The sequence below is a fragment of the Chiloscyllium punctatum genome, chromosome 7 (assembly GCF_047496795.1).
Source record: "Chiloscyllium punctatum isolate Juve2018m chromosome 7, sChiPun1.3, whole genome shotgun sequence".
NCBI classification, from domain to species: Eukaryota; Metazoa; Chordata; class Chondrichthyes; order Orectolobiformes; family Hemiscylliidae; genus Chiloscyllium; species Chiloscyllium punctatum.
The window spans coordinates 60,114,535-60,139,757 of record NC_092745.1 but is presented as its reverse complement, the minus strand read 5'-3'; the positions used below and the strand labels follow the sequence as shown (position 1 = coordinate 60,139,757).

The 25,223-nt window shown below is 40.6% G+C and overlaps 1 protein-coding gene across 1 annotated transcript; it reads right to left on the bottom strand.

The window, feature by feature from the left end:
• Positions 1-5,069: 5,069 nt before the first annotated feature.
• On the bottom strand, positions 5,070-17,250 carry LOC140479350 (uncharacterized). Its single transcript, XM_072573260.1, has 3 exons — positions 16,888-17,250; positions 15,676-15,781; positions 5,070-9,521 (listed from the first exon to the last, which is right to left on the bottom strand). Exons 1-3 carry the CDS (start codon positions 17,248-17,250, stop codon positions 8,629-8,631), a joined length of 1,362 nt encoding a protein of 453 aa, XP_072429361.1. The 3' UTR covers positions 5,070-8,628.
• Positions 17,251-25,223: the final 7,973 nt, after the last annotated feature.

Sequence of the window (25,223 nt, the reverse complement as noted above, 5' to 3'; positions counted from 1 at the left end):
GTATTCTTGAACTCATGGTATATTTCTCCAAACTGAGTCTTCAGAAGAGCATAAAAATAGGACAGCAGAAAATTGAAGGAGCAAAATGTACCTACAGGATTTTAAATGTACATACAACAGCTGGAATTTGGGGTCTTTGGTCAGGACCACGAGATTGAGGTCAAATAAGAGTCACAGCTTGATGCAGTATGAGAATTGGCTAGAGGCTGGCTATCTTAAGGAGGCTGATGGGCTCTCAAGACTGGACAGCCAGTAGGAGGTACTCTACTTTGAAAAGAGATGAAGACTGCAGACTAGGTAAGAATGAAAGCGTAACTACGGTACAATTGGAAAGGAGCCATAGCTGCAGCCAGGTTGGCTAGGAGGGTCTGAAGGCTTGCTTGGAATCCCAGCCTCTTGGTCTCTACATTACTTTTGCATTGGATTCTAAATATAATGTCACTGTAGCAAACCCAAGCAGTATTATGCCAAATGTAGTAATACTACTCTTGTCTTTACTAATGGCCGGATAAAAGATTAGTGACCTCACTGTCATTTGTGCTTCTGCTTTAACAATATGTGTTTGTTACCAGTTTTGCTGTGAAACATATTAACTATTAGATGAAGAGTTTTTTTTTGTTTTGGAAAAAGTTGCATCAACTTTATCATTTAAATAACACATTAAAACTTTAATTTTCTGAAGTTTGAATATCAAAGGTTAGCTATTGACAATTTTATATTTAACTTAGAATAATCAAAAACAGAGCATAGGTTTGATACAGAAACACAGGCAATGGAATGTAGAGAGAAAAAAGATAAAGAGAATAGTGTAGTGACTTCAACAGAGACATTAAGACATGGACAGAGACAGATTTACTGTTAAGATCAATAATGTGATTTAAAATATAAACTTAAAATGAAAACAAAATTGTTTCATTTCTCCAAGATAGCTGTTCAGTGTGAAGTATCTGCAGTACTGTAAGCACGCCCATTAATTTATGATGTAGTTAAGGACCAGTAACTTTGTTTAATAATGATGAAATTTGAAATCCTAGTTACTTATTAAGAGTGTAAAGCTGCAAGATTCTATGGATTCAACTGATTTTAATACGTAAGACTTAGCAAAGCTATCAATAGTATCTATCGTATAACATGCAGACTGAACATGAATTAAACATTAGTTAATGCGCAAACTGCGATCAAATACACCACAAAATGTGCATTAAATAGCTGACGTAACCACGATTGGCCCCCTTAATTTGTCAGCCACCTACCCAGATGTCAGCCATCACTCTGAGTCAAAGCCTTCTTTCAAACTCTGTCTTTCTTTTTAAGGAATTTCAACTCCACTCCTTTTCTGATTTCTGGTCAACAGCAAATCTACTCCTCCCGATTCCATGGGTACAGTCCTCACCCAAAAGGCAAACTACTTCAGATCTTGTTAAAATCTTTTCCAAGGTTTAGCTTTCTTGGCCTTCTTTTCTAGCAGAGCTGACTTACCACTTAGACTACTCATCACTGCGTTGCTCATGTAAAACACAGACATAGTCCCAGCTCCTGGGCCATGTTGCTGCCAATGTCTACATCTGGGCGTCCTAGAACTTTAACAATCAGCAGCATCAAACAACTACTATCAACCTTCCTGAGCCCCAAATCCCATCTGTACAAATCAATAATGCCTCTTCTCTGAGTCCTCACCATTAGCTGCACTGAGCAGTAACTATTGCTGGACTTCTCTGAGCCCTAGCTGTCAGCAGCACAGAGTTACCAACAGCTCCAGCAGCCTCTGGGAGCTCCAGAAACCCCTCAGCAGATCAGAAGTAATTATAGCACTTCAGCTTCAACTTCCTACTCCAAGCAATTCATCTGAGGTAACATTTTGTGTTATACCCTGATCCCACGGTTGCTATTTAATGCCACAGAACCATGTAGGCCCACTGCCCAATTCCTGAATCCGCTGAATACTAGCAAGGTCAGAGTGTGTCACCCTGCCACACTCTGACCTTGCACTGAATTTAGGATATAGGTTCTGTCACATTATTAAGATTCCCTTATTACTCCCCCTTTTAACACACACACACACCACCCATACCCAGGTGTCAAGGGTAGAGGGAAAAACTGGGAAAGCAGTTTAGTGGTCCCTGTTTCCCAATCTTCCTTCTCTGGATCCTTTCATTGGTTTGCAGGAGGCATAGGGTGACTGGTTCACACTTTTAAACTGTATCTGACTTATTAATTGAAAGTTACCACTTACAGCAACTGTTGAAAGAAAAAAAAAACTGGTTTTCTTCAGGCTTAAAATAGCTCTTTCTGCAAAGAATAGAGAAAGCTGCTCATCTGGTGGACGTCAGATGGCTTCTCCCCATCTTTCTCACAGCCCCAAGCTGTTCAGCTGCCTGAATTACATCATTGTTGCATGCAGAAGACCTTTTGTCATTGATAACTAGCTGCGAGTCAACAGACCAATCAGCAACCCATTGGCTTCAGCTCATGTACAACCTGCACTTCAACTACTGCTTGAACAAGTAGCTGTGCAAACAGCACTTGCAATTAGTGTTATGCTACTTGTTTTCGAAACTGCAACAGTCTTTGGTTTTTAAAACAGTTATCTTCCCATTTCAAATACAGAAAAATAAAATGACATGATCCTTACACTTTCCCTCTTACCCAACTCCATCAATCAAGGGATGACTCAGTAGTCAATCCCACACACACATATTTGCAAACTGGCCTCCAAGGCTATGTGAATTAGTGATACATCCTGCTGATTTCCCACCCAGAATTAGGCCTGAAGTTACAATGACACAGGTCTCTCCTTTTGCTGCAATGAGTAAACTTGGGTTGCTGCCACACCTTGTGCACCAAAACCTGAGGTAGAGTGAGTGCGAAGGTGTAGTTTATTTGGTTAACAGTTATATTTTAATAGATAGATTGTAAATAGTTAAGAAATGTTCAATAGCTTGTGCTAGTATAGTTTCCGGTATCATCTGTTAGAGGCACCCAAATCTAGCTTTGATATTTATATTTCTGTATTTAAAAGATGACTTTGTAGAAGTCATTTTTGATGATAATTTACATGGTCAAACATCACATGACCAAATTTCCACAAATGCCTCTAAATAGATGCCTCTAGATCGTATTTTGTTCATCTGTTAGCTCAGTTGGCTTGACAACTAGGTTACATTACAGAAAGACCCAACAGCAAGTGTTCAATACCCACAAGCAGCTGAGATTACCAGAAAGACTTTCCTTCTCAACCTTTCCCCTTGCTTAAGGCAAGGTGACCCTCAGGTTAAACTGCCATTAGTCATCTCTCTGTAATGAGAGAGTAAGTCTGATAGCTTTGCCTTTGTATTTGTTATCAATATGTTGCCAGCCAAGTGATTGGAAAAAAAAGTACCCAAAGGAACTTACAAATGCATTAGCAATTTCAATGATTTACTTCTTGCTAATTTCGCACTATTTGACAATTGCCGACTCATGATGGGTAGTATTACTAAATGTTTTTATATTTTTTCATTTATGCCCATTTGCTATTTGTTGTTTGATAAGTTCCTATATATTCAATGTGTGATTAATTGCTACCTTATACACATAAAATGCATGAGTCATTCAGGTGAAAATTAGGCAAACACTTTAAAAGTGGGACATTTTGAGTTGAGATTGTAGTATTTATTAACGTAGGATGCTTCCATATCAATTGTAAGTATTATTTTATTGTGTACACTGTTGTAACTTATACAATACATAGTTCACATTGCTATATCAACATTGTACATAAGACTATAATTGTTTCATTATGCATTGTGCAAATTTATACAGTCAGGTTGAAAGGGCAGAAAATGCAGATTGTAAAATATGCGCATGAAAACACAATGTGATAATAAAAAGAAATGTGTCTGATAATTTGGATAGATTTCCAAAAATATTATTTCTCATTGCATTAACTTTCCTTTAGTTGTAATGTCCTTCACTGTATCTGATACTCTTGAAATGGCATAACATTTCTGCCCTGTCAGGTAAAAATGTGAGAATACTGGTATTTACACTGACTGGGGCCAAGTGATGTCAATAATAAGGGGTTGCTGACAGGAATGGCATGAAAGATTCCAGCTCAGTTTTAAAACTTAAGTTCTTACGTCCTGATGGTGCAAGTTGTTTGACAGAGTCTTTTAATGGCTATTTAAAATTTCAGTTGAAGAAACCTAGAAAGATAAGGCTTTTGAATTTTGTTTTAAAGTAAAGCTTATAAGGTCCTAAGAAAGAATTAATTAAGTTGTAAACAGTATGGCGAGTATTGATTTCGGCACAATTAGATTCAGCTAAAAGAAAAAATGGCATATTTGGGGCTTAAAATGATCAGAACAAACACTCAGCGGTAATGTCTGTAATACCTCCAATAAATCAGACTGTGACAAGAAGCACTGTGACAGATTAAAAGGCAGGTCTGAGACAGACATTGGAAACAAGACAAACTTTCTCTCACAAGCCAGAGAGGACTGGAGAGATTTTAATCGCATCACAGTCTGGATGGAAGCAGGACTCAAACCTTTCATAGATTTCAACCATTTTTTGCACCTTAACTTTTACTACGTGGAAAAGAATTGTTTACAAAATAAATTAAATCTTAGAGCTGCATTAGGTATAAGAAATTTATATTTGCAGTTATGCAGATGTTTCGCCATCTCACTCCTCATAAAACAGCTAATTAAGTAGTTCAAAGTCTAATCAAAGGTCAGCCAATTTGCGCCCCGCAAGGTCCTACAAACAGCAATACATTAATGACCAGGTAATGTCCATTTTTATGCCAGTTAAGGGCTTTTGACCAGGAGACTGGGGAGAACCTACCTGCTCTCCAGCACCAGTTTCCTCATTTGCTCTTCCCCCACCTCACCCCAGCTCCAACCTTCCAGCTTAGCACCTTCCCCACGACATGTCCTACCTGCCTAACTTCCTTGCCACCCATCCACTCCATCCTCCTCCCTGACCTATCACCTTCATCCCATCCCCATTCACCCATTGTACTCTTTGCTACCTCCCCCCACCCTCCTCTCTGACCTATCACCTCCATCCCCACCCCCACTCACCTGTAGAAGATAGATGGGGCCTCAGTTTAATGTCTTACCTGAAAGTGGCTCATTTTACCCTGGACCACGAGTGGATTTGAGGAGCAGTGCTCATAAAATCCAGCCTGCAGCCTTCCCACCACCTATCCCTGACCTGTCTAAAGTTGGACAGGTGATGGTGAAGATATTAGGTGGCCTGCCTGCCAGCGTTAGGGCTTCTTCACGTCTCCACTGCAATTTTACCCGCTGCAAATGGAGGGCCATGCCCAACAGTAGCCTCGCAGCTTTAGCTGCATGGACTGTTTTGAGAGAAGAAAGGGACCTCCTTTGTCAGTCAACTGTGCTCTTGAAGTCACCTTTCCTCCCCTACATCAGGATTGCACTCCTTTCTTTTACCTCCCCCGCAGCCTCTCAAAGCCATATCCGAATTCCTCAATCCCTTTTTAAAGGGACCTGTCTACTTAAGCAAGGCTTCCCCATGCTCCCTAACTCTCCCAGTTACCTTGTTACCAGGCCTGAGAATCTCCATTAAGAATTGTCTGTAGTCCTAGCAGTGGCCACAGCTCCCATCTGATGCTGGTATAGAGAAGGAAATTGGCCGAGCAGTTGTCTGTGGTCGGACCTCCTATCCACTGGGGGAGAAGTCCTGCCTCCAGCCTACTAATAACCAAAAATGACAGCAGGGCAGCCATTCTTCCAATGGACAGCTAGCCCCCAACTCACCACTTTAGCATGTGGGGGAAAGGGGTTACATGGGGCAGAGTGTATGATACTCTGTAAACTTCAGCCCAGTATATATGACAGTGTAACACTCTATTCATACTGCACTAGAGGGTCAGCCTAGATAGTATGTTCAAGTCCCTGAGGTGAAATTTGAACCAATCTAATGTTAAAGTAATGTAAGAAACCTTTCTAATTTTAGGAAGTGCTAAAATGAGCACATGGCTGTCATTGAAGAATGCAACACTTGGGCACATTGGGATATTTTAGCTACTTCAATCCAAATATGTCACTAGGTTATTAGGCATCTTTACTCACTCTGTACTTGTTCTTTTTCACATTTTAAAAAAAGGTAGTAACATCTTATTATCTTTAATGGAAAATTGAGTTAAATAGAATACAAAAACTTACTTACTGCTTTGATGCTCAAGGATTTGAGCAATTGCTTAATTTAGGGAAAATAAATGAGTAACTAACTGTTCTTAAAAAGTTTTAAAAGTCTTTCTAAAACTCTGTTTCAGTGTGTATGTTTGTGTATCTAAATCTTGCAGTATGGCCTTTTCAAGAGAATTCACTAACCCTCAGATCAGCTGTGTCGTAATGTTCAGTGTTGTAGAAGCACTAAGGTTTCAGAGGCCTATTTCTTTTTAATTGTAACATAAAAATGCAATTATCTCATAACTATATGACTTGAATATCAGGATTAGCTTCTGTACTGAAATATCCCCTCATTATCATTGCTATTTTCTACGTAATATAGAATTTAGACTTTTAAATGTCCTAGCTCTACCATATAGTTTCCCCATTTAATTTCAGCCATTTTAAACACAAACACCATTTTTTAAAAAAAAATGCCTCATCTGAAAACAGCTTTTGAAAACCCTTTTCTCAATCAATGTGATAAAAATATTTATAACTTGGTGGTTAGAGTAACAGGTTAAATCGCTTATAAAATTTTCTGACCACTCTGGGCAGTGGATCTGTTGATGGTTGAGAGAGTATATGCAAACATGTTAAACTTACATCTTTTTGATTGTTCCCAGAGGATTAAACACTTAATGTCATTTAAAGCATTAGAGTTGATCAGATTAGCAATGGAAAGAGTAGAAATAACATCATAAGAAATACAGTCATTAATTACACTTACAACAAAACACTGACTGATATTCTAACATCGTGCAATATATGATACAGCAAAACTTATATGGTCCTCTTGCACCATCACTGAGCAAGAGAGAGTACAAATCATGGACAGATATTCAAATGTGTGCGCAAAGCACTAATTGCCAGCCTCAGATTGCCAGCAAAAAACTTAATAATAAAATGTTAGTTATTAAATATTGCTACCAATAGCAGCTGAAGTTTTATTTTCCCCTTTAGTAAGTAAAATTTAATAAGCAGCATGTGAAGCTCTGGTGTAGGAACAACTCTCTGTTGATCTCACTAGCAAACATTTTGTTTCTGAAAAGATAGTGCCATCTGGAGTATGATGCAAGATACTGCCGAAAAGCTATTAATATGAGGGGGCTAAGTTAATATCAATGGAGTAACAGTAAGCAGCTATCTGAATCATGAAACGCTGAGAGTGCAAGAGAACTGGATTAGAATAAGTAGAGGTGTAGTCAGTAGCACAAATGGAATAAGCTACTGAATGTTACACGAGAAGCTACATTAACTATACTTAACATGGCATCAATACAGGATGTTAGCTAGAAGGGTGTCAGCAGCTCCAAACGGCTTAATATCAATGGAAATGTAATCATAATCATAATTTGAAAAGAACACCTGATAAAGCAATTGTGAAGGGTCTCAAGTAATTCTGAGTGCTACTTGAAGTGAATTATTGTACTGACTTCAGTAGTGTGGACCTTGATCATTATTAGTTATATTACAATCACTACCACTGGATTGTTCAGCAATGAGTTAACATGGATATTGTCTGGTTCACTTCAACCCGAAAAGTTACTCAGGTTTTATGCAATCCAATGTACACACTGGTGTAATTAGAGTTACTGAATAATAATCAGAAGTAGGAATCATGGTTGACTTTTCCTGGTAAGCTCAGTGAGGCTATCACCTGACCAGACAAAGGAATACAAACCAAAAGGTTCAACCTATTTACTAACTGCCTGGATTGTAGCAATGTTTTCAGCCATGGAGTATTTAATTTCCAAAAGTAGTTGGATAATGGAGTTCCCTGTTGAACATTACCATTAAGTCATGGAATATCTTTTTGAATTAAAATGAAAGGAAAAGAAGTGCTGCTAAGATTACTTTCTCATATACTTATTTTCACAGTGATTCCTTATTCCCTCATTGAAGTCACTGAAAATATGGCTCCAAAGGTTTTTTTTAACTCATGTCTCCCTTATGATCATGTATTGATTACTGTTATTTCATTAGGAAGCTCAGGTGTTTTATAAAAGCAATTCTGATGAAAGATCATCAAACTGAAATCATACCTGTTTCTGTCTATATAGATGCTACCTGACTTGCTGACAATTTCTACTACTCTATTTTTATTTCAGAATTCAGTCATCTGTGGATCTTTTTTATGAACACTTCTTTTTCAAATAGAATTAACAACTAATTGAACAGATCATTCTAATTTACATACACAAATAGACGTTGAATATGATGGAGAATAAAAGAACCTCTTTAATTAATGGTCAAAAGACAAGCATTTCGAGGACATTTTATTAACAATAATTAAACAAAAAGGAAAAGAGACAATTTGCCTTTTAAATGTGAGTGGGTTATCAGACTTTTTTTGAACATATCTGCATTGGATCCTCCTTCAGGAGAAAGCAAAATTTAATTCAAATGGAATTTTTCTAAACTGGAATAAAACCGGTCTTTAAATTTATGTTTTCAAAAGGGATTCCACGGAAAATGGTAACAGCTGTTTAGATATTCTTACTTGACTACGAGAACAATGTTCCTGTGTTTTCTTTGCAAATTGTCTTAAAGTTTCTCTTGCAATGAAGCTGTGTGGGCCAGATTTACTGCTCAGCTCAGGGACTACATGTGAATCTGGGGGTAAGTAATTTTTCAGTAAAATATGCTTTTCAGACAGACCTGTGTGTTGTGCATTTTTTTTCTGCAAGAGGCCAACAGCTGGACGTTCAGAGGCTGAGTCAATGTTATTTGTAATTGTTGCCTCAGTGCAGTAATCTCTATGACCAGAACACAGTTCCTTTGAGGATAGCTTTCCGTTTGATAACATTTTCCGCATAGGATCCAACTGTTCAGGTAAGTTGCTATGGTTGTGCGTACTGTTTGAATAGAAGGAGTTGTTGACTGCTGTAGGCTTTTGCCCCCATGCTGAAGTATAGCCTGATGCTTGTTCAGAAGTGCAGCCTGCCATGTTTGCTGAATGGGAACCCCTGCTTTGTTCAATGTTTCCTTGGTAACACTGAGTTCCAAAGTCCCAGACGGCAGCGTTTGTGTGTACAAGAGGAATGTAAAAGTTCAGTAAGTCCCCGGATGTTGAAGGGTTAAGTTGTGATGGGTCAAAAAACTGGTTGTAGCTGAATCTAAGTAAGTTGTACTCTGGGATAGTTTCCACACAGGGTCTCATGAATGCTTGAACTGCAGTAACTTCTTGTAACTCTCTCTCTCTGTACTCTCTCTCAAGCATCACACTTTCCAGCTCCTTGTCTGCAAATGCTCTCCTTTTCCTCATTCTGTCACTTAGTGGTGGTAGAACAAAACGGTTTGGACAGGAGAAACTGTCATCCTGTGAAGGCCGATAACCTGAAGAAAAAATGCAACTGTATGTACCACGTGGAAATAATATCCAATATCAACATTGACATTGCCCTTATATACAGTACAATATCCAGCGATAAGATACAAACTGTATCCATAAAATAATTGAAACTTAATCCAACAGAAATGACATTAAAAGTTACCTTTCAAAGTAATGAGAAAAGAAATTCCTCTTCTTCTTAGTCATAGATTGGTGCCCCTTTATTCAGAGACTATGCCCTCTGGTCCTACACTCTCCCATTATAGGAAACATTCTCTCAGTATTTACTCTGCCAGCTCCTTAAGAATCCTATATGTTTCAATGTGATCACCTCTTACTCTTCAAAACTGCAGTGAAGAGTCCCAATCAGTTTAGCCTTTGCCCATAAGACAATCCTTCTGTACATGGGATCATCCTAGTGAACCTTCCTTGAACTGCTTCTAGTGAATTAATATTTTTATTTAAATAAGGGGACTAAAACTGCTCATAGTACTTCAGATGTGGTCTCACTCACACCTTGTACAGTTGCAGTGAAATGTCCCTACTCTTATTCTCCAAGTCCTTTGAATTGAGGGTCAACATTCCATTAAATCCTGATTACCTGCTGTACCTGTGTGCTAGCTTTGTGTTTTAGGCACAAATACCCCTAAGTCCCTTTGTGCTGCAGCTTCCTACAGTTTTTCTCCATTTAACTAATATCATTCTTGTGTTCTCCCTTCCAAAATTAACAATTTTGGATTTTCCCACAGTACACTCCATTTTTCAACCTTATTCCATTTACTTAACCTATTAATATCTCAACTGTTTGTATCCCACTTAACCTGCCTTTCCAACCATATTTGATTGTCAATGCTACATAAACATCTTTGCTTGTCTCTAACCTTCAAATAAATACAAGCTAACCTGAGAATTTGTTTTCAGTAATTTCAGATTTTGTAGGACTTCAATTTTATTTATATCAAAATCTTGTTTTTAAATTTGATACTTTGGTATTATGTTTAATTATGTTTGTCCTTGTGAATATTTGAAAGGATGTAACTATTAAGAATATTTACTAATATGTCCTCATTTGTGCAAAGAGAATATAAATTAATTCAGCTATATTTTAGTTGTTTGTGCAACCTGAAGAGATTTCATTTTGGTTAAAAATCTTTGAAGGGTAATCTATAATTTATATTAAAAAAAAGAGGATGAAACAAAAATGAATATATCATTTCAGCTTGGACAGAGCAGTTCTCTATCTTTGCAGATTGAGCAATTATCAATGAATATAGATTTGCTACTGTGACTATCTGGGATCAAAGAGAGTGAGTTCTGATGTGGTTATTCTGCAGCTAGCAACCTAATATAAGCAGTTGCAGAGTTAGTTCCAGGCAGTCAGCTACTCTGGATGTAAACGGGAGTCGTTCTATCGAGGTGACAGCCTTGCGCATCAGTATACAAAATATTCCTCATATTTCTTAAGATGTAATTATTTTTAGGAATGAGGGTGGGCATTTTCATACTCTATAGGATTGTATTATAGACCCCCCAATAGTCAGAGGGAAATTGAGAAACAAACTTGTAAGGAGATCTCAGCTATCTGTAAGAATAATATGGTGGTTACGGTAGGGGATTTTAACTTTCCAAGCATCGACTGGGACTGCCATAGTGCTAAAGGTGTAGATGGAGAGGAATTTGTTAAGTGTGTACAAGACAATTTTCTGATTCAGTATGCGGATGGACCTACTAGAGAAGGTGCAAAACTTGACCTACTCTTGGGAAATAAGGCAGGACAGGTGACTGAGGTGTCAGTGGGGGAGCACTTTGGGGCCAGCGACCATAATTCTACTCGTGATGGAAAAGGATAGACCAGATCTAAAAGTTGAAGTTCTAAGTTGGAGAAAGGCCAATTTTGACGGTATTAGGCAAGAACTTTCAAAAGCTGATTGGAGGCAGATGTTCGCAGGTAAAGGGACGGCTGGAAAATGGGAAGCTTTCAGAAATGAGATAGCAAGAATCCAGGGAAAGTATATTCCTGTCAGGGTGAAAGGGAAGGCTGGTAGGGATAGGGAATGCTGGATGACGAAAGAAATTGAGGGGTTGGTTAAGAAAAAGAAGGAAGCATATGTCAGGTACAGACAGGATAGATCGAGTGAATCCTTAGAAGGGTATAAAGAAAGTAGGAGTATACTTAAGAGGGAAATCAGGAGAGCAAAACGGGGACACGAGATAACTTTGGCAAATAGAATTAAGGAGAATCCAAAGGGGTTTTACAAATATATTAAGGACAAAAGGGTAACTAGAGAGAGAATAGGGCCCCTCAAAGGTCAGCAAGGCGGCCTTTGTGTGGAGCCACAGAAAATGGGGGAGATACTAAATGAATATTTTGCATCAGTATTTACTGTGGAAAAGGATATGGAAGATATAGACTGTAGGGAAATAGATGGCGACATCTTGCAAAATGTCCAGATTACAGAGGAGGAAGTGATGGATGTCTTGAAATGGTTCAAGGTGGATAAATCTCCAGGACCTGATCAAGTGAACGCAAGAACTCTGTGGGAAGCTGGAGAAGTGATTGCTGGGCCTCTTGCTGAGATATTTGTATCATCAATAATCACAGGTGAGGTACCGGAAGACTGGAGGTTGGCAAACGTGTGCCTCTGTTTAAGCAGGGCGGTAAAAACAAGCCAAGGAACTATAGAAAAGTGAGCCTGACCTCGGTGGTGGGCAAATTGTTGGAGGGAATCCTGAGGGACAAGATGTACATGTATTTGGAAAGACAAGGACTGATTCGGGATAGTCAACATAGCTTTGTGCGTGGGAAATCATGTCTCACAAACTTGATTGAGTTTTTTGAAAAAGTAACAAAGAAGATTGATGAGGGCAGAGCAGTAGATGTGATCTATATGGTCTTCAGTAAGGTGTTTGATAAGGTTCCCCATGGGAGGCTGATTAGCAAGGTTAGATCTCATGGAATACAGGGAGAACTAGATATTTGGATACAGAACTGGCTCAAAGGTAGAAGACAGAGGGTGGTGGTGGAGGGTTGTTTTTCAGACTGGAGGCCTGTGATCAGTGGAGTGCCACAAGGATCGGTGCTGGGCCCTCTACTTTTTGTCATTTACATAAATGATTTGGATGCGAGCATAAGAGGTACAGTTAGTAAGTTTGCAGATGACACCAAAATTGGAAGTGTAGTGGACCACAAAGAGGATTACCTCAGATTTCAAGAGGATCTTGACCAGGTGGGCCAATGGGCTGAGAAGTGGCAGATGGAGTTTAATTCAGCTAAATGCAAGGTGCTGCATTTTGGGAAAGCAAATCTTAGCAGGACTTATACACTTAATGCTAAGGTCCTAAGGTGTGTTGCTGAACAAAGACACCTTGGAGTGCTGGTTCATAGCTCCTTGAAAGTGGAGTTGCAGGTAGATAGGATAGTGAAGAAGGCATTTGATATGCTTTCCTTTATTGGTCAGAGTATTGAGTAAGGAGTTGGGAGGTCATGTTGTGGCTATACAGGACATTGATTAGGCCACTGTTGGAATATTGCATGCAATTCTGGTCTCCTTCCTATCGGAAAGATGTTGTGAAACTTGAAAGGGTTCAGAAAAGATTTACAAGGATGTTGCCAGGTTTGGAGGATCTGAGCTACAGGGAGAGGCTGAACAGGCTGGGGCTGTTTTCCCTGGAGCGTTGGAGGCTGAGGGGTGACATTATAGAGGTTTACAAAATTATGAGGGCATGGATTGATTAATAGGCAAAGTCTTTTCCCTGGGGTTGGGGAGTCCAGAACTAGAGGGCATAGGTTTAGGGTGAGAGGGGAAAGATATAAAAGAGACCTAAGGGGCAACTTTTTCATGCAGAGGGTGGTGCATGTATGGAATGAGCTGCTAGAGGATGTGGTGGAGGCTGATACAATTGCAACATTTAAGAGGCACTTGGATGGGCATAAGAATAGGAAGGGTTTGGAGGGATATGGGCCAGGTGCTGGCAGGTGGGACTAGATTGGGTTGGGGTATCTGGTCGGCATGGAATGGTTGGAACGAATGGTCTGTTTCCATGCTGTACATCTCTATGACTCTATGACTCTATATTTAATTTAAATCAAAGTAAGTTTGCAATGTTGTTAAAGATCTAGTAAACACCCAACAGCACTTTAACCCACGTTTCGCACTAGAATTCGGTTAGATTCTATTTGGTGTCAACCCCAAATAGCACAACAACACCTTCATCAAAAGTTGACACACTATTTCTAATCAGAAATATGTTCAGGGCTGTCTCTATAGCTGTTGAGAATTTGAGACTGCAACACTTTGATTCTCATGCTGAAGCATTAAAGCACTCTTAGATCACAGTGTTGTAAAATGAATCCTATAATGTTGGATGTATAAGCTGACGTTCAACTATGGAAAGCCCTGATTAAGTAAAGCATATATGTTTGCAGCCACTTGCAAATCTCAGCTTGGCAACGTGGGAGATATTGCAAGGTGCATCTTGACTCAGGTCTGCTGGTGGCATATCGCCCTCTATAGAAACCTATCTGAAACTGTTACCTGCAGCACAATTGGACCTAAACTGCAGGAAACAGTGTGCATCCTTTCATGTTGTAAAACACAGAACAAAAGTTCTGGCTATTAAAACACATTTCAACATACACAAATTGAGGTACATAAATGTACGCTATCACTTTGAAATTTAAGTGCTGTTATACTGTTCTTTTGATTTAGGAACCACATATCAGTGAGTTTCTGCGTTGCATTTCTCTCCCATAGCTGTGTAGAAGATTTGTACATGGCAGTAAAACCAAGAATACCAGCTGACCCACAAGATTATTCAACAGCATCTCTTTCTGTATTTGGATTAAAGACCAAATCCTCAGAGCTAAAATCAAGCAAGCAGAATAAAACTCAGAGCCACCCCTACTCCCAACCACCCTCACACACAAGTACCCTCACTCATCGCTAACACACACACAACTAACTTTCTCAGAAAGGCTTGTACAGAAACAGACTTAATTAAGATTAATGCCTTTAAGAAATGAAGGGTCACAGATCCGGCCTCTTAAAAAAAAAAGGTTGTGGTGTGACACACCAGAAAAGCTGGAAAGAAATAAACACATTGTTAAAAAAAAATTGAAAAAGCACTGAAAGCCTTGTCAAGTTAACAACTGACAGAAGTGAAAATGAAGATTTTGAAGATTGGTGGTGTGAGCAATAATGTAATTTTCTAAAAATGGAAAGAACTGCAAATGCTGTAAATCAGAAACAAAAACTGAAGCTGCTGGCAAAGCTCAGCAGATCAGGCAGCGTCTGTGCAGAGAAATCACAAAGTTAGCATTTCAGATCTGGTGACCCTACCTCAATGTTCCATGACAGAAAATTACATTATATAAATGCTTTATATCAGAGAGAGAGAGAGACAGACAGACAGACAGACACAGACAGGGAGAGAGAGACACACAGAGAGAAGAGAGACACAAAGAGCGCAATATGGCATAAAGTAATCAATTCAGAGTTGATTTTGTATTTAGCCAATATATTTGTGCGATGCTGCAGAATAAGCTCTGCAAGTCAATATCACAGATTCACCCCACTTACCAACAAGCCTGAATGGAGAGAACTATAACAAAGAAACTATAACAAAGAGAGAACTATAACAACAAAATGGGGAGGAGGGAGAAACGGGTCAATTCTGTCTTAATGTATTTGTAAATTCTGATTATTATATTGCAAATCTATGATGTAACTGCTACTTTACATAATTGTTATTTAATTTGAAGTTTCTAAAGCTATGATCCGGACCAGCCTTATCTTTCTGCATTTAATTTAAACTCGTATTGAATAAACAGTATGCAGTCTAAACTGAAAGGCAGAAAGTCAAAAGTCAATATATCCTTGTTATTGAAGGAAGATTTTACCTTAAGTCAGTACTTTTGTTGTTAAGCCCATCAATGAAGGATCAAGTCAATTAGAAAGTACGAAAGTTAGAAAGGAAGAAAGTTAGTACATTGCATACTAAATGAAGGAGAAGGCTTGAAAGACTGCTACATATAAATACAAAAATGTAGCTACCTGATGAAGAGGCAGAGACTGAGTTAAAAGTATCGAAGTCCTGTTCATTTTAGTGATTGCCAGTTGGATCATTAACCTCTCGAGTCTATATGATTAATAATTTTACCTTCCAAAATGCTTTTTGCCAGGAGGCTAGGCATCCGAGGGTAACGCTGGTAAGATGTCTTGCGGACCGAGGCTGTTGATTCTTTGCAGCTCACACCTTTCTTTACCTTTTGAGACCAGAAATTTAAGTTAATTTCTCCTTTTTAAAAATGCACTTTTAAAAAGGTTAGAGCTATACCAAACACCACCATCAGAAAACCAACACCCGAAGTGTAATCACACTCCCATTAGCTACTCTATAACAAAAGCCTTACATTGTGAAACAATGGAACAGCTTCCTACCAGTTATCTATAACTATCTAATTTTATTGACAATTCGTCTCTGGAGTCGTTCCCTATTTGCTGAAATGGCTTTAAGTTGCTCTCGGTACAGAGGCTTGTTTAAAGGTTTGTTTTCCAAACCAATATATACACATTAGAAACTGTCTGCACTTGAGATCGAAGTCAGATTGGATTTAAGGAATCGTTTAATTTCTTATTACTTTCTGTAACTACATATAACTGGTTATGTAATTCGATTGATCTCTGATTGGAGTGAGGTAATGGTGCCAGATTTAGAAAAGAATGTCACGAAAGTACAAATCATCAAGTATCTGACTTCACTTTACTCCAGGAAGTAGTTAGTATTAATTATATATAAGTTTATACAATTCTATTGTTTGGATTAGGAAACAAATAATTGCCAGACCTACATGTGCCACGTATGCAATAGCGTGAATAAAACATGCAGGTGTAAAGTTGAACATGTTCATTCTACAGAATTGCTTTCCTGGTTTCTAATATTTCTTACTTCTACAGATCTGGCTTCCAACCAAGTTTGTGTAACAACCTAAGTTTATAGTCTTTTTGTTTTATTAAAATACACAGAACGCTTCCCGTGATTATAGTCAAAACTGACTTTGATCCCACAATCTGTCCCGCCTGCATTAAACTCATCCCACAGTTGCTAACATCACTTGCAAATTAAAAGTGACGAACACAATGCCAAATTCTCAACTTGCTGACACAGTTGATGTTACACTGTGTCTTGACGCATGCGACCTGACGGATACATTAAAGTTGGAGTATTTCAAAATACGATTTCTAAATATTTAATTGATCATTGGCCAGAAAGTTCAACACCAGTTACATATTGTTTCAGCCCTAAATTAGAAAGGTTTCATTTCTGTGAAGTCGCGCACTCTGGAGTCTTTATTTTGAAAGCTGGTCTCACCTCTGTGGCTTGCAGCCTCCTCAGAGCTACCTGGGCTGCCATCACCCTCTGCCTCTCCACCACCAGGAGACAGTTGGTGCACTGACAGTCTCTCCAGCGGCAGAATCTCTTGTGTCCTTTCAGGCAGGAGACGACGCCGTGGTTCCTGCAGCGAGCGCACTTGGGGCTCCTGGCCAGCCTGCGGTGCTCGGGGGCCGGCTTCTTCGCCACCCTCTCCTCCTCCTCCTCCTCCCCTTCCCCATCCTCCTGGACGCAGCGCAGACCTTGGGAAAAGATCTCCAAACTTTCCACATCGATGCTGTCCTGGTTCTCCCAGTCGGGTCGTTGGGACGGTGATCCCGCCTCCCGACGCTGCACAGACATCTGGAAATCTGCAGAGTATGGGGACTGCAGTGTTCTCTGGCTTCGGATGGGTCACTGGGTGTTGCCTGAATCTTGTTCAGAGCTCGCTGGGACGCTTTCCTTTTATTCCTGGGATATAGTGAGCCACCACCCCCCACCCCCTCCACCTTCCACCCCACACACATACGCAAACTAATCTCTCGCGTCTATCGCTGCATTTAACCAAACTGTCTTGCATTTGCCACTCAGAGTAACTCAACCACTCGCGACGTCACTGAGAGACTCGCCATAAGCAGAAATAACCCTTCAGGTGCTGAAATGCATTTTGTTCAGCAAACTTGTCCGATTATTTCCTGAAGCTCAAATTGCTGGGGTGGGGGGGTGGGGGGTTATGTCCAAACCAAGCTCTTGCAATCACCTCGAGGTAAATCCATTCAGCTCCACGTCTGCTTCGGTTCTTACAAAGAAAGTGAATCAAGTTCCGAAAAAATGGACCGATATTGGCGGACTAAAATGCCAAAGCATTGCTCTCGTACTTTCTGGACTAAATTTACGCAGCGTATGTTGCGTGTCTTTACAGTGTTTAATCACCATGTGCATTCCTGTGTGGGGCTAGAATATGGTGAGGAGCACAGCCAACCCCTCGCTGCTGTGGGAGCGCATGGACTCCAGACACCTTACCCCGCACCTTCTGAAATGGTAAATCTCGAGATAAACGTAACCATTTGTAATGCAGAGAGATGCCGGTGGTCATTTGTGGCAATTTCTCCATCCAAGTAAAGTTTCAACTTTTTCTCTCTCTCAGTAACATACCATACAGATGTGTCACCCTCGTGATGTGTCACTTCTGCCTTAACCTTATAAACTCTTACTGAACTGAATCTGCCGGTTTGGTAGTCTGGAGACAGCTTTCCATTTATGATTGCATGATAGCGTGAATCCCTTTTATGCAAACTGTTATTGCTTGGAGACATCATAACTGAAAACCTTGTGTTAGAGTGAGACTGTTCTCCTGAATGAAATCTGATCCTGAACTGAAATTCAAATGAAAACGAGTGGCTCCTGGTCTCTTTTTCTGTTCAACTTTGTAAACAGTTCATCACTTGACACACAGGTATCGTGGTAAATATGTAGCGAAAGTGACTTGCCGTCTTGGAAATGATGACTTTGGTTCACTTTTCTAAATGACTTTCTGACCTTTTTTTTAAAAAAATTACTGCTTTCACTTAAATGAAACCAAGTGCTTATTTTACATCTACTTTAAGATCCAAATTCCCACAGAATAATTTATTATTCACCCTTACCACACCTCCCTAAAAAGATTAAAGTGAAATGCATCAAAAAGAGGCATTTTCATTCAATTAAAATTATTTTTTATCATTATTTCTATTTAATATTGACATTTATAATTGTTAGGTAATTATTAACCTAAAATTGCCAGTTTGGCTGAAATGAAATGAGAAGAAAATAGCATGTGAGCCCTAGTGCTGTAATGATTGGAAAGGTCCCTGGTCCAATGCATTTCTGTGTTTTGCTGAAGGAATATGTGTATGTTTAATTAAGTGTTGTAACTCAGCAGTCATAAACTGAAGTGTCTCAGTAACTCTGGAAGGTTCGATTCTTGTTTAAAAGCAGACAATGTTCTCACACAATATGTCAAGGGCAACCTCTAATACCAACCTGGGGTCAGTATTCCAGTCACAATGTTCTCAGTCAGAGGGTATGTGTGCCTGCAGACTGCACAGTGGGTCACAGTCAGTCCTGTGGCTCCATAGCATTCATTCTGTGGGGTTAGAGCTAACACAGTCGAGGAGCTTTACAAGTGGCATCAGTTGGGGTCTGGGCACTTGTCATCCAAGGCTGCCCTGTCCAGTAAGATCAATCAAAGAGGATGGGCCATGGTCAAACCATTGGGTCCATTGACAGAAACAAAGGAGAAAGAGGGCAATAATGGTGGCCACTAACACAGGAGGAAGTCTTGTCAAGCTATTGTTAGGGAGTGGGGTATGAAGGCTGGTGGAAGCAGGGATGACAATTATGAAGGGGACAATGGTATCTGCAAGAGGGGATACAGTGATGCATAGATGGGAAATGGGTCATGTGGGTGGGGGAAGGGGAGGTTCATCCATGATCAGGAGCATCTTGGCTTCAAGCGATGAACAGCGAATGATCAATCCCAGGTGGAGAGGTGGGGGAAAGCTGGATGGGAAGGTGCAGCCTCATATAAACAGGTTAGGTGGGGAGTTGGGGAGCTGTAAGGCCTATGGGGCTTTAGTAAGGCCATCCAGGAAATGGATTTCAATGTTAAGCTAGCTAACTGTACTCTGAGTCAAGCTTTCTCTTATAGTCTTTTCCCATACAGTCTGTCTCTGTGATGAAACTCTGAAGTTAAACATCACACAAAATCAGATTAAAGCCCTGATTTGGAGATGCTGGTGTTGGACTGGGGTTTGCAAAGTTAAAAATCACACAACACCAGGTTATAGTCCAACAGGTTTAATTGGAAGCATACTAGCTTTTGGAGCGCTGCTCCTTCATCAGGTGGTTGTGGAGGACACAATTGTAAGGCACAGAATTTATAGCAAAAGTTTACAATGTGGTGTAACTGAAATTATACATTGAAAAATACCTTGATTGTCTGTTGATTCTTTCATCTGTTCAAATACCATAATAGTTTCACTTCTTTCATGTGTAAATCACAAAACATTTTTTAAAAAGTTGCATTCTCAGGTTAACTGTAACAATTGGTGTTAGCTAGACAATATGTTGAAGGTGTTAGCCCCCTGTGTTCTCTGTCTGTGCCATGATGTTTTGATTGATTCTAATCTAAAAAGTGAGATAACAGAGTATTACATGAATTCACGCAGTTTTTGAGCAAAGTACAATGTAACTCTGCAAGTACAAATTCACCCCACAAACGTATACATATATGTGTGCATGTGGGTCTTTGTGTGTGTGTGTGTCTGTCTGTCTGTGGTGGGGGGTTGTGAGTGTGAGAGAGAGTGTATATGGGTGTGTATGAGAGTGTAGAGTATCTTAAGTCTGTGAGGGGGTGCATGTGTGAGTGTGGCTGTGTGTGTGTGTCTGGGGTGGGGGATTGTGAGTGTCTGTGAAAGAGAGTTTATATGTGTGTGCGTGAGTGTAGAGTGGTCTAAGTCTCTGAGAGGATGCATGTGTGAGTGTGGGAGTGTGCACGTGCGTCAGGGTGTGTGTGAGTGTCTGTGTGCATGTATGTGTATATGTGTGTCCACATGTATGTGTGTGTGTGTGTGTGTGTTTAGGAGTGCCTGTGTGTGTGTATAGTGCAATGGTGGTCACCTGTAATGTGACATAAACCCAAGGTCCCAGTTGAGGCCCTCCCTATGGGTACCGAACTTAGCTTTCAGCCTCTGCTCAGCCACTTTTCACTGCTGCCTGTTCCAAGATCGAATGTCCTGGACCACTGAAGTATTCCCCAACTGGGAGGGAACACTCCTGTCTGTTGATTGTTGTGTGGGGCCCATTTATCTGTTGCTGTAGCCTTTGCTCGGTTTCCCCAATGTACCATACCTCAGGGCATCCTTGCCTGCAACGTATAAGATAGACAACGTTGGCGAAGTCACATGAGTACCTGCCACATACATGGTGGGAGGTGTCCCTACATGCAATGGTGGTATCCGTGTCGACACTCTGACATGTCTTGCAGTGCCTACCGTGACAGGGTTGTATGGAGTTAGCCTGAAAACCGGGCAGCTTGCTACGAACAATGATCTGTTTGAGGTTTGGCAGTTATTTAAAGGCGAGCAGTGGAGGTGTGGGGAAGGCCTTGGCGAGATGCTCATCCTCATTGATAATGTGTTGCAGGCCACGAAGAACATGGCGTAGTTTTTCAGCTCCTGGGAAGTACTAGACAATGAAGGGTACCCTGGTGATTGCAGCTCGTGTCTGTCTCCTGAGGTGGTCATTATGGTTCCTTCCTGTGGCACGTCGGAACTGGAGGTCGATGAGGGCATCCCTGAGTATTTTCAGGTGCCCGTCATGTTCCCCCTCATCTGAACAGATTTGGTGTACGTGTAGGGCTTGTCCATAGGGGATGGCTGTTTTAATATGTTTTGGGTGGAAGCTGGAGAAATGTAGCATTGTGAGGTTGTCTGTGAGTTTGCGATAGAGTGTGGTGCTGAGGTGCCCATCCTTGATGGAGATGCATGTGTCCAAGAATGAGACAGGTACTAGAGAGTAGTCCATGGTGAGTTTGATGGTGGGATGAAACTCGTTGATATCACTCTATGGTTTTATAAGTGACTTCTCGCCATGGGTCCAGAGGAAGAAAATGTCGTCAATGTACCTGGTGTATAATGTTGGCTGGAGGTCCTGCGTAGAGAAGTCTTGTTTGAACCTGTGCATGAACATGTTGGCATATTGGGGTGCAAATTTGGTCCCCATGGCTGGATGAAGAACTGGTTGTCAAAGGTGAAGACGTTGTGATCAAGGATAAAGCAGATGAGTTGTAGGATGGTGTTTGGAGATTGGCAGTTGTTCATGTTGAGTACTGAGGCTGTTGCAGCGATGCCATCATTGTGGGGGATGCTGGTGTAGAGTGCGGAAACGTCCATTGTGATGAGGAATGTTCCCGGTTCAACTGGTCCGTGAATGTTGAGTTTCTGTAAGAAATCTGTAGTTTTTTTAAATTTCAAAATATACTTTATTCATAAAATTATTTTGATATCTATACAATTGGTCATGTCACACATACGTATACATTCCATTTCTTTACATACAGAGATCGGAATTAATCATTCGTATATACAAGTCTGTATATACACAGTGTACAAGTCAGTACATTGACCATCCAGGTATTTTGCTGAGGCATCAGTGGGGCCCGATTACTGAGTGGGCCCCCTGTTCTTCTTAGGCAGACAGACCTTACATAGTGGTCTTTTCCCACCGCGCCTTGGCAGCAGCTGCTCTAAGTTTCAGCGCGTCCCTCAAAACGTAGTCCTGGACCTTGGAATGTGCCAGTCTGCAACACTCAGTCGGGGTTAACTCCTTCAGCTGGAAGATCAACAGGTTTCGGACAGACCAAAGAGCATCTTTGACCCAGTTGATGATTCTCCAGGCACAGTTGATGTTCGTCTCAGTGTGCGCCCCGGGGAACAGACCATAGAGCACGGAATCCTGCATCACGGAGCTGCTCAGGACGAACCTCGACAAACACCACTGCATTCCTCTCCAGACTTCCTCTGCATAGGCACATTCCAGAAGGAGGTGTGTGACAGTCTCGTCCCCTCCCCCCCACAGGGTAGTGTGCGGTGTGGCAGAGAGTCTGGGCATGCATAAAGGATCTCACAGGCAGAGCCCTTCTCACCACCAGCTAAGCCATGTCTTGGTGCTTGTTGGAAAGTTCTGGACTACCGTGTAACATCTGCCTGCCAAACAAGAACAGGGGGCCCACTCAGTAATTGAGCTCCGCTGAAGCCTCAGCTAAATATATGGATGGTAAACGTACAGACCTGTGTATATGAATGATTAATTCCATTCTCTGTATGTAAAGAAAAGCAAGGTGTGCCTATGAATGGCACCACCAATTGTACAGATCATCAAAATATTTTATGAATAAAGTATATTTTTGAAATTTAAAAAAAAGTGCAGGTTAGGTGGATTTATGAAGAGAATCACCTTTGACCGCAAGTATATCAGGAAGTCGTCAGCACGTAGTGTCCTTGAGACCCTTCGGGAAAAGGAGAGGGCGGATCCTGTGGAGCGGTTCTCTGAGTAGACTGTCAAAGTCATTTGGCAGAATGCCTCATCGCCAGAACTTTCCAACAAGCTGTAAGAAATCTGTCGTGTCGCGACAGAAGCTGGGGATCCCCTGTACAATAGGTTTCAAGATATAAGCCCAACAGGTTTATTTAGAAGCTGCTCCTTCATCAGGTGGTTGTGGAGTATAAGATTGTAAGACACAGAATTTATAGCAAAAGTTTACAGTGTGATGTAACTGGAACTATATTTTGAAAAAGACCTGGATAGTTTGTTAAGTCTCTCATCGTTAGAAAGAACATGTCGGTTTCAGTTCTTTCATATGTAAATCACAGAACTTTTAAAAGTTACATTCTCAAATGAACTTTAACAACGGTGTCATGTCAGCCCAGATAATGCAGTTAAGGTGTGAGGTGCCCTGTATGAGATTGTCTATGCCACAATGGTCAGACTGATTCTCATCTTTACTGTAAATCCATTTTTTAGATTAGAATCAGTCTGACCATTGTGACACAGACAGTCTCACACAGGGCACCTCACACCTTAAATATCTGGGCCGACATGACACCATTATTAAAAATTCACTTGAGAAAGTAACTTTTAAATGTTCTGTGATTTACATATTAAAGAACTGAAACCAACAAGTTCATTCTAAAAGACGAGAGACTTAACAAACAATTCAGGACTTTTTCAATATATAATCTCAGTTGTATCACACTGTAAACTTTTGCTATAAATACTGTTTTAGGATTTTATACTCCACAAATACCTGATGAAATAAACTTGTTGGGCTATAACCTGGTGTGTGATTTGTAACTTTGTACACCCCAGTCCAACATCGTAATCTCCAGATCATGAAACTCTGAAACAGTCGAATCTCCAACAAGCTATGATTATAGCTATGCGGAGAGATTGGAGAGGTTGGGGTTGCTTTCCTTGGAGAAGAGATGGCTAAGTGGCGACATGATTGAGGTACACAAAAGTGTGAGGGGTAAAGATAGCATAGATAGGAGGAATCTGCTTCCTTTGGCAGTGAGTTCAAAAACCAGGGAGCCATAGGTTTAAGGTAAGTGGCAGAAGGATGAGAAGGGATGTGAGCAAAAGCTTTTTTTATGCAGAGGGTAGTAGATGTCTGAAATGCACTGCCCGAGACCCTAAACTTTCAAAAAGTAATTGGGATCTGCACCTTAAGTGCTGTAAGCTGCAGGTCAATGGGCCCAGAAGATGAGATTAGCATGGGGTCAGCATGGACAAGATGGGTCAAATTGTCCCTGTCTGTGCTGTATCATTTATATGGTTCTATATGATCAGTTTGATCGTTAGTTTTCCACAGCTAGTTTGATTAATTACTAGTTAAGACGAGCTTGTGTTTCCATGGAAACAGGTTTTTCTCTTCATCCCTTTTAATGAACTTTGACTTCAGGCCAGCTCGTATAAGTTATTTCCTTGTAGCTTATGTTTTGTCTAATCTACTGGATGATACTTACACAACGTAACCTTGTTCGACTACACTATTGTTAAGTGATAAATGGTCCACAATATTATGGTCCACAGGTGCATTCAGACGTTGGCGAGGATTACTTCCCTGAGACTGTGAGAAATGGTTGTTTGCCGCATAAGTGAATGTGATATAGATGTAGTGCAGTGCCGTACAGTAAAATGTATGACCTATTTATTGAAGACTGATCAGCAAGGCAAGATGCTTGGTTTTGCAACTGCACTAATTGACATGGCAAGGAATGGATAGTGTGATCATCCAGGTGGGCACAGTGTATGCAAGCCTTAAGAGAGGAAACAAGCAGCCCTAAAATGCCACTTGGTCTCATTTATGATCTGGGTGCTCATCCTTGTGCAAAAAGTGTCCTTGTAGCAGTCTTTCAGTGCTAGATGCCAATGTGCCCTGCCATGCAAGTCTGTGCTCCCTTATCAGCCTGCAAGTGGAGTGGATAGGTGCCATTATGGCTGTGAAAGTTTGGCAAATGGCAGTATCTGCGGATAATGGATGTACGCAGATCGTTCTTTAAAATGCAGAAGGTCCTTCGGAGCAAGTAGCAAGCTGAAGTTGCTCAGAACCCACTCTCATTTACATGTCAAGATTTTTGCTTGACATGCTTGATAGGATGGAATCTTACAAGCCATAATCCCTTCAGTTAGCAACTCATCATAAGAAACTCACCATGTTGCTCAGCAACAGTGTAAAAGATGTTCCCAACTTTGAGATGGGTCTCACTGGACTTCTTGTTCAGTTCAGCCACAAA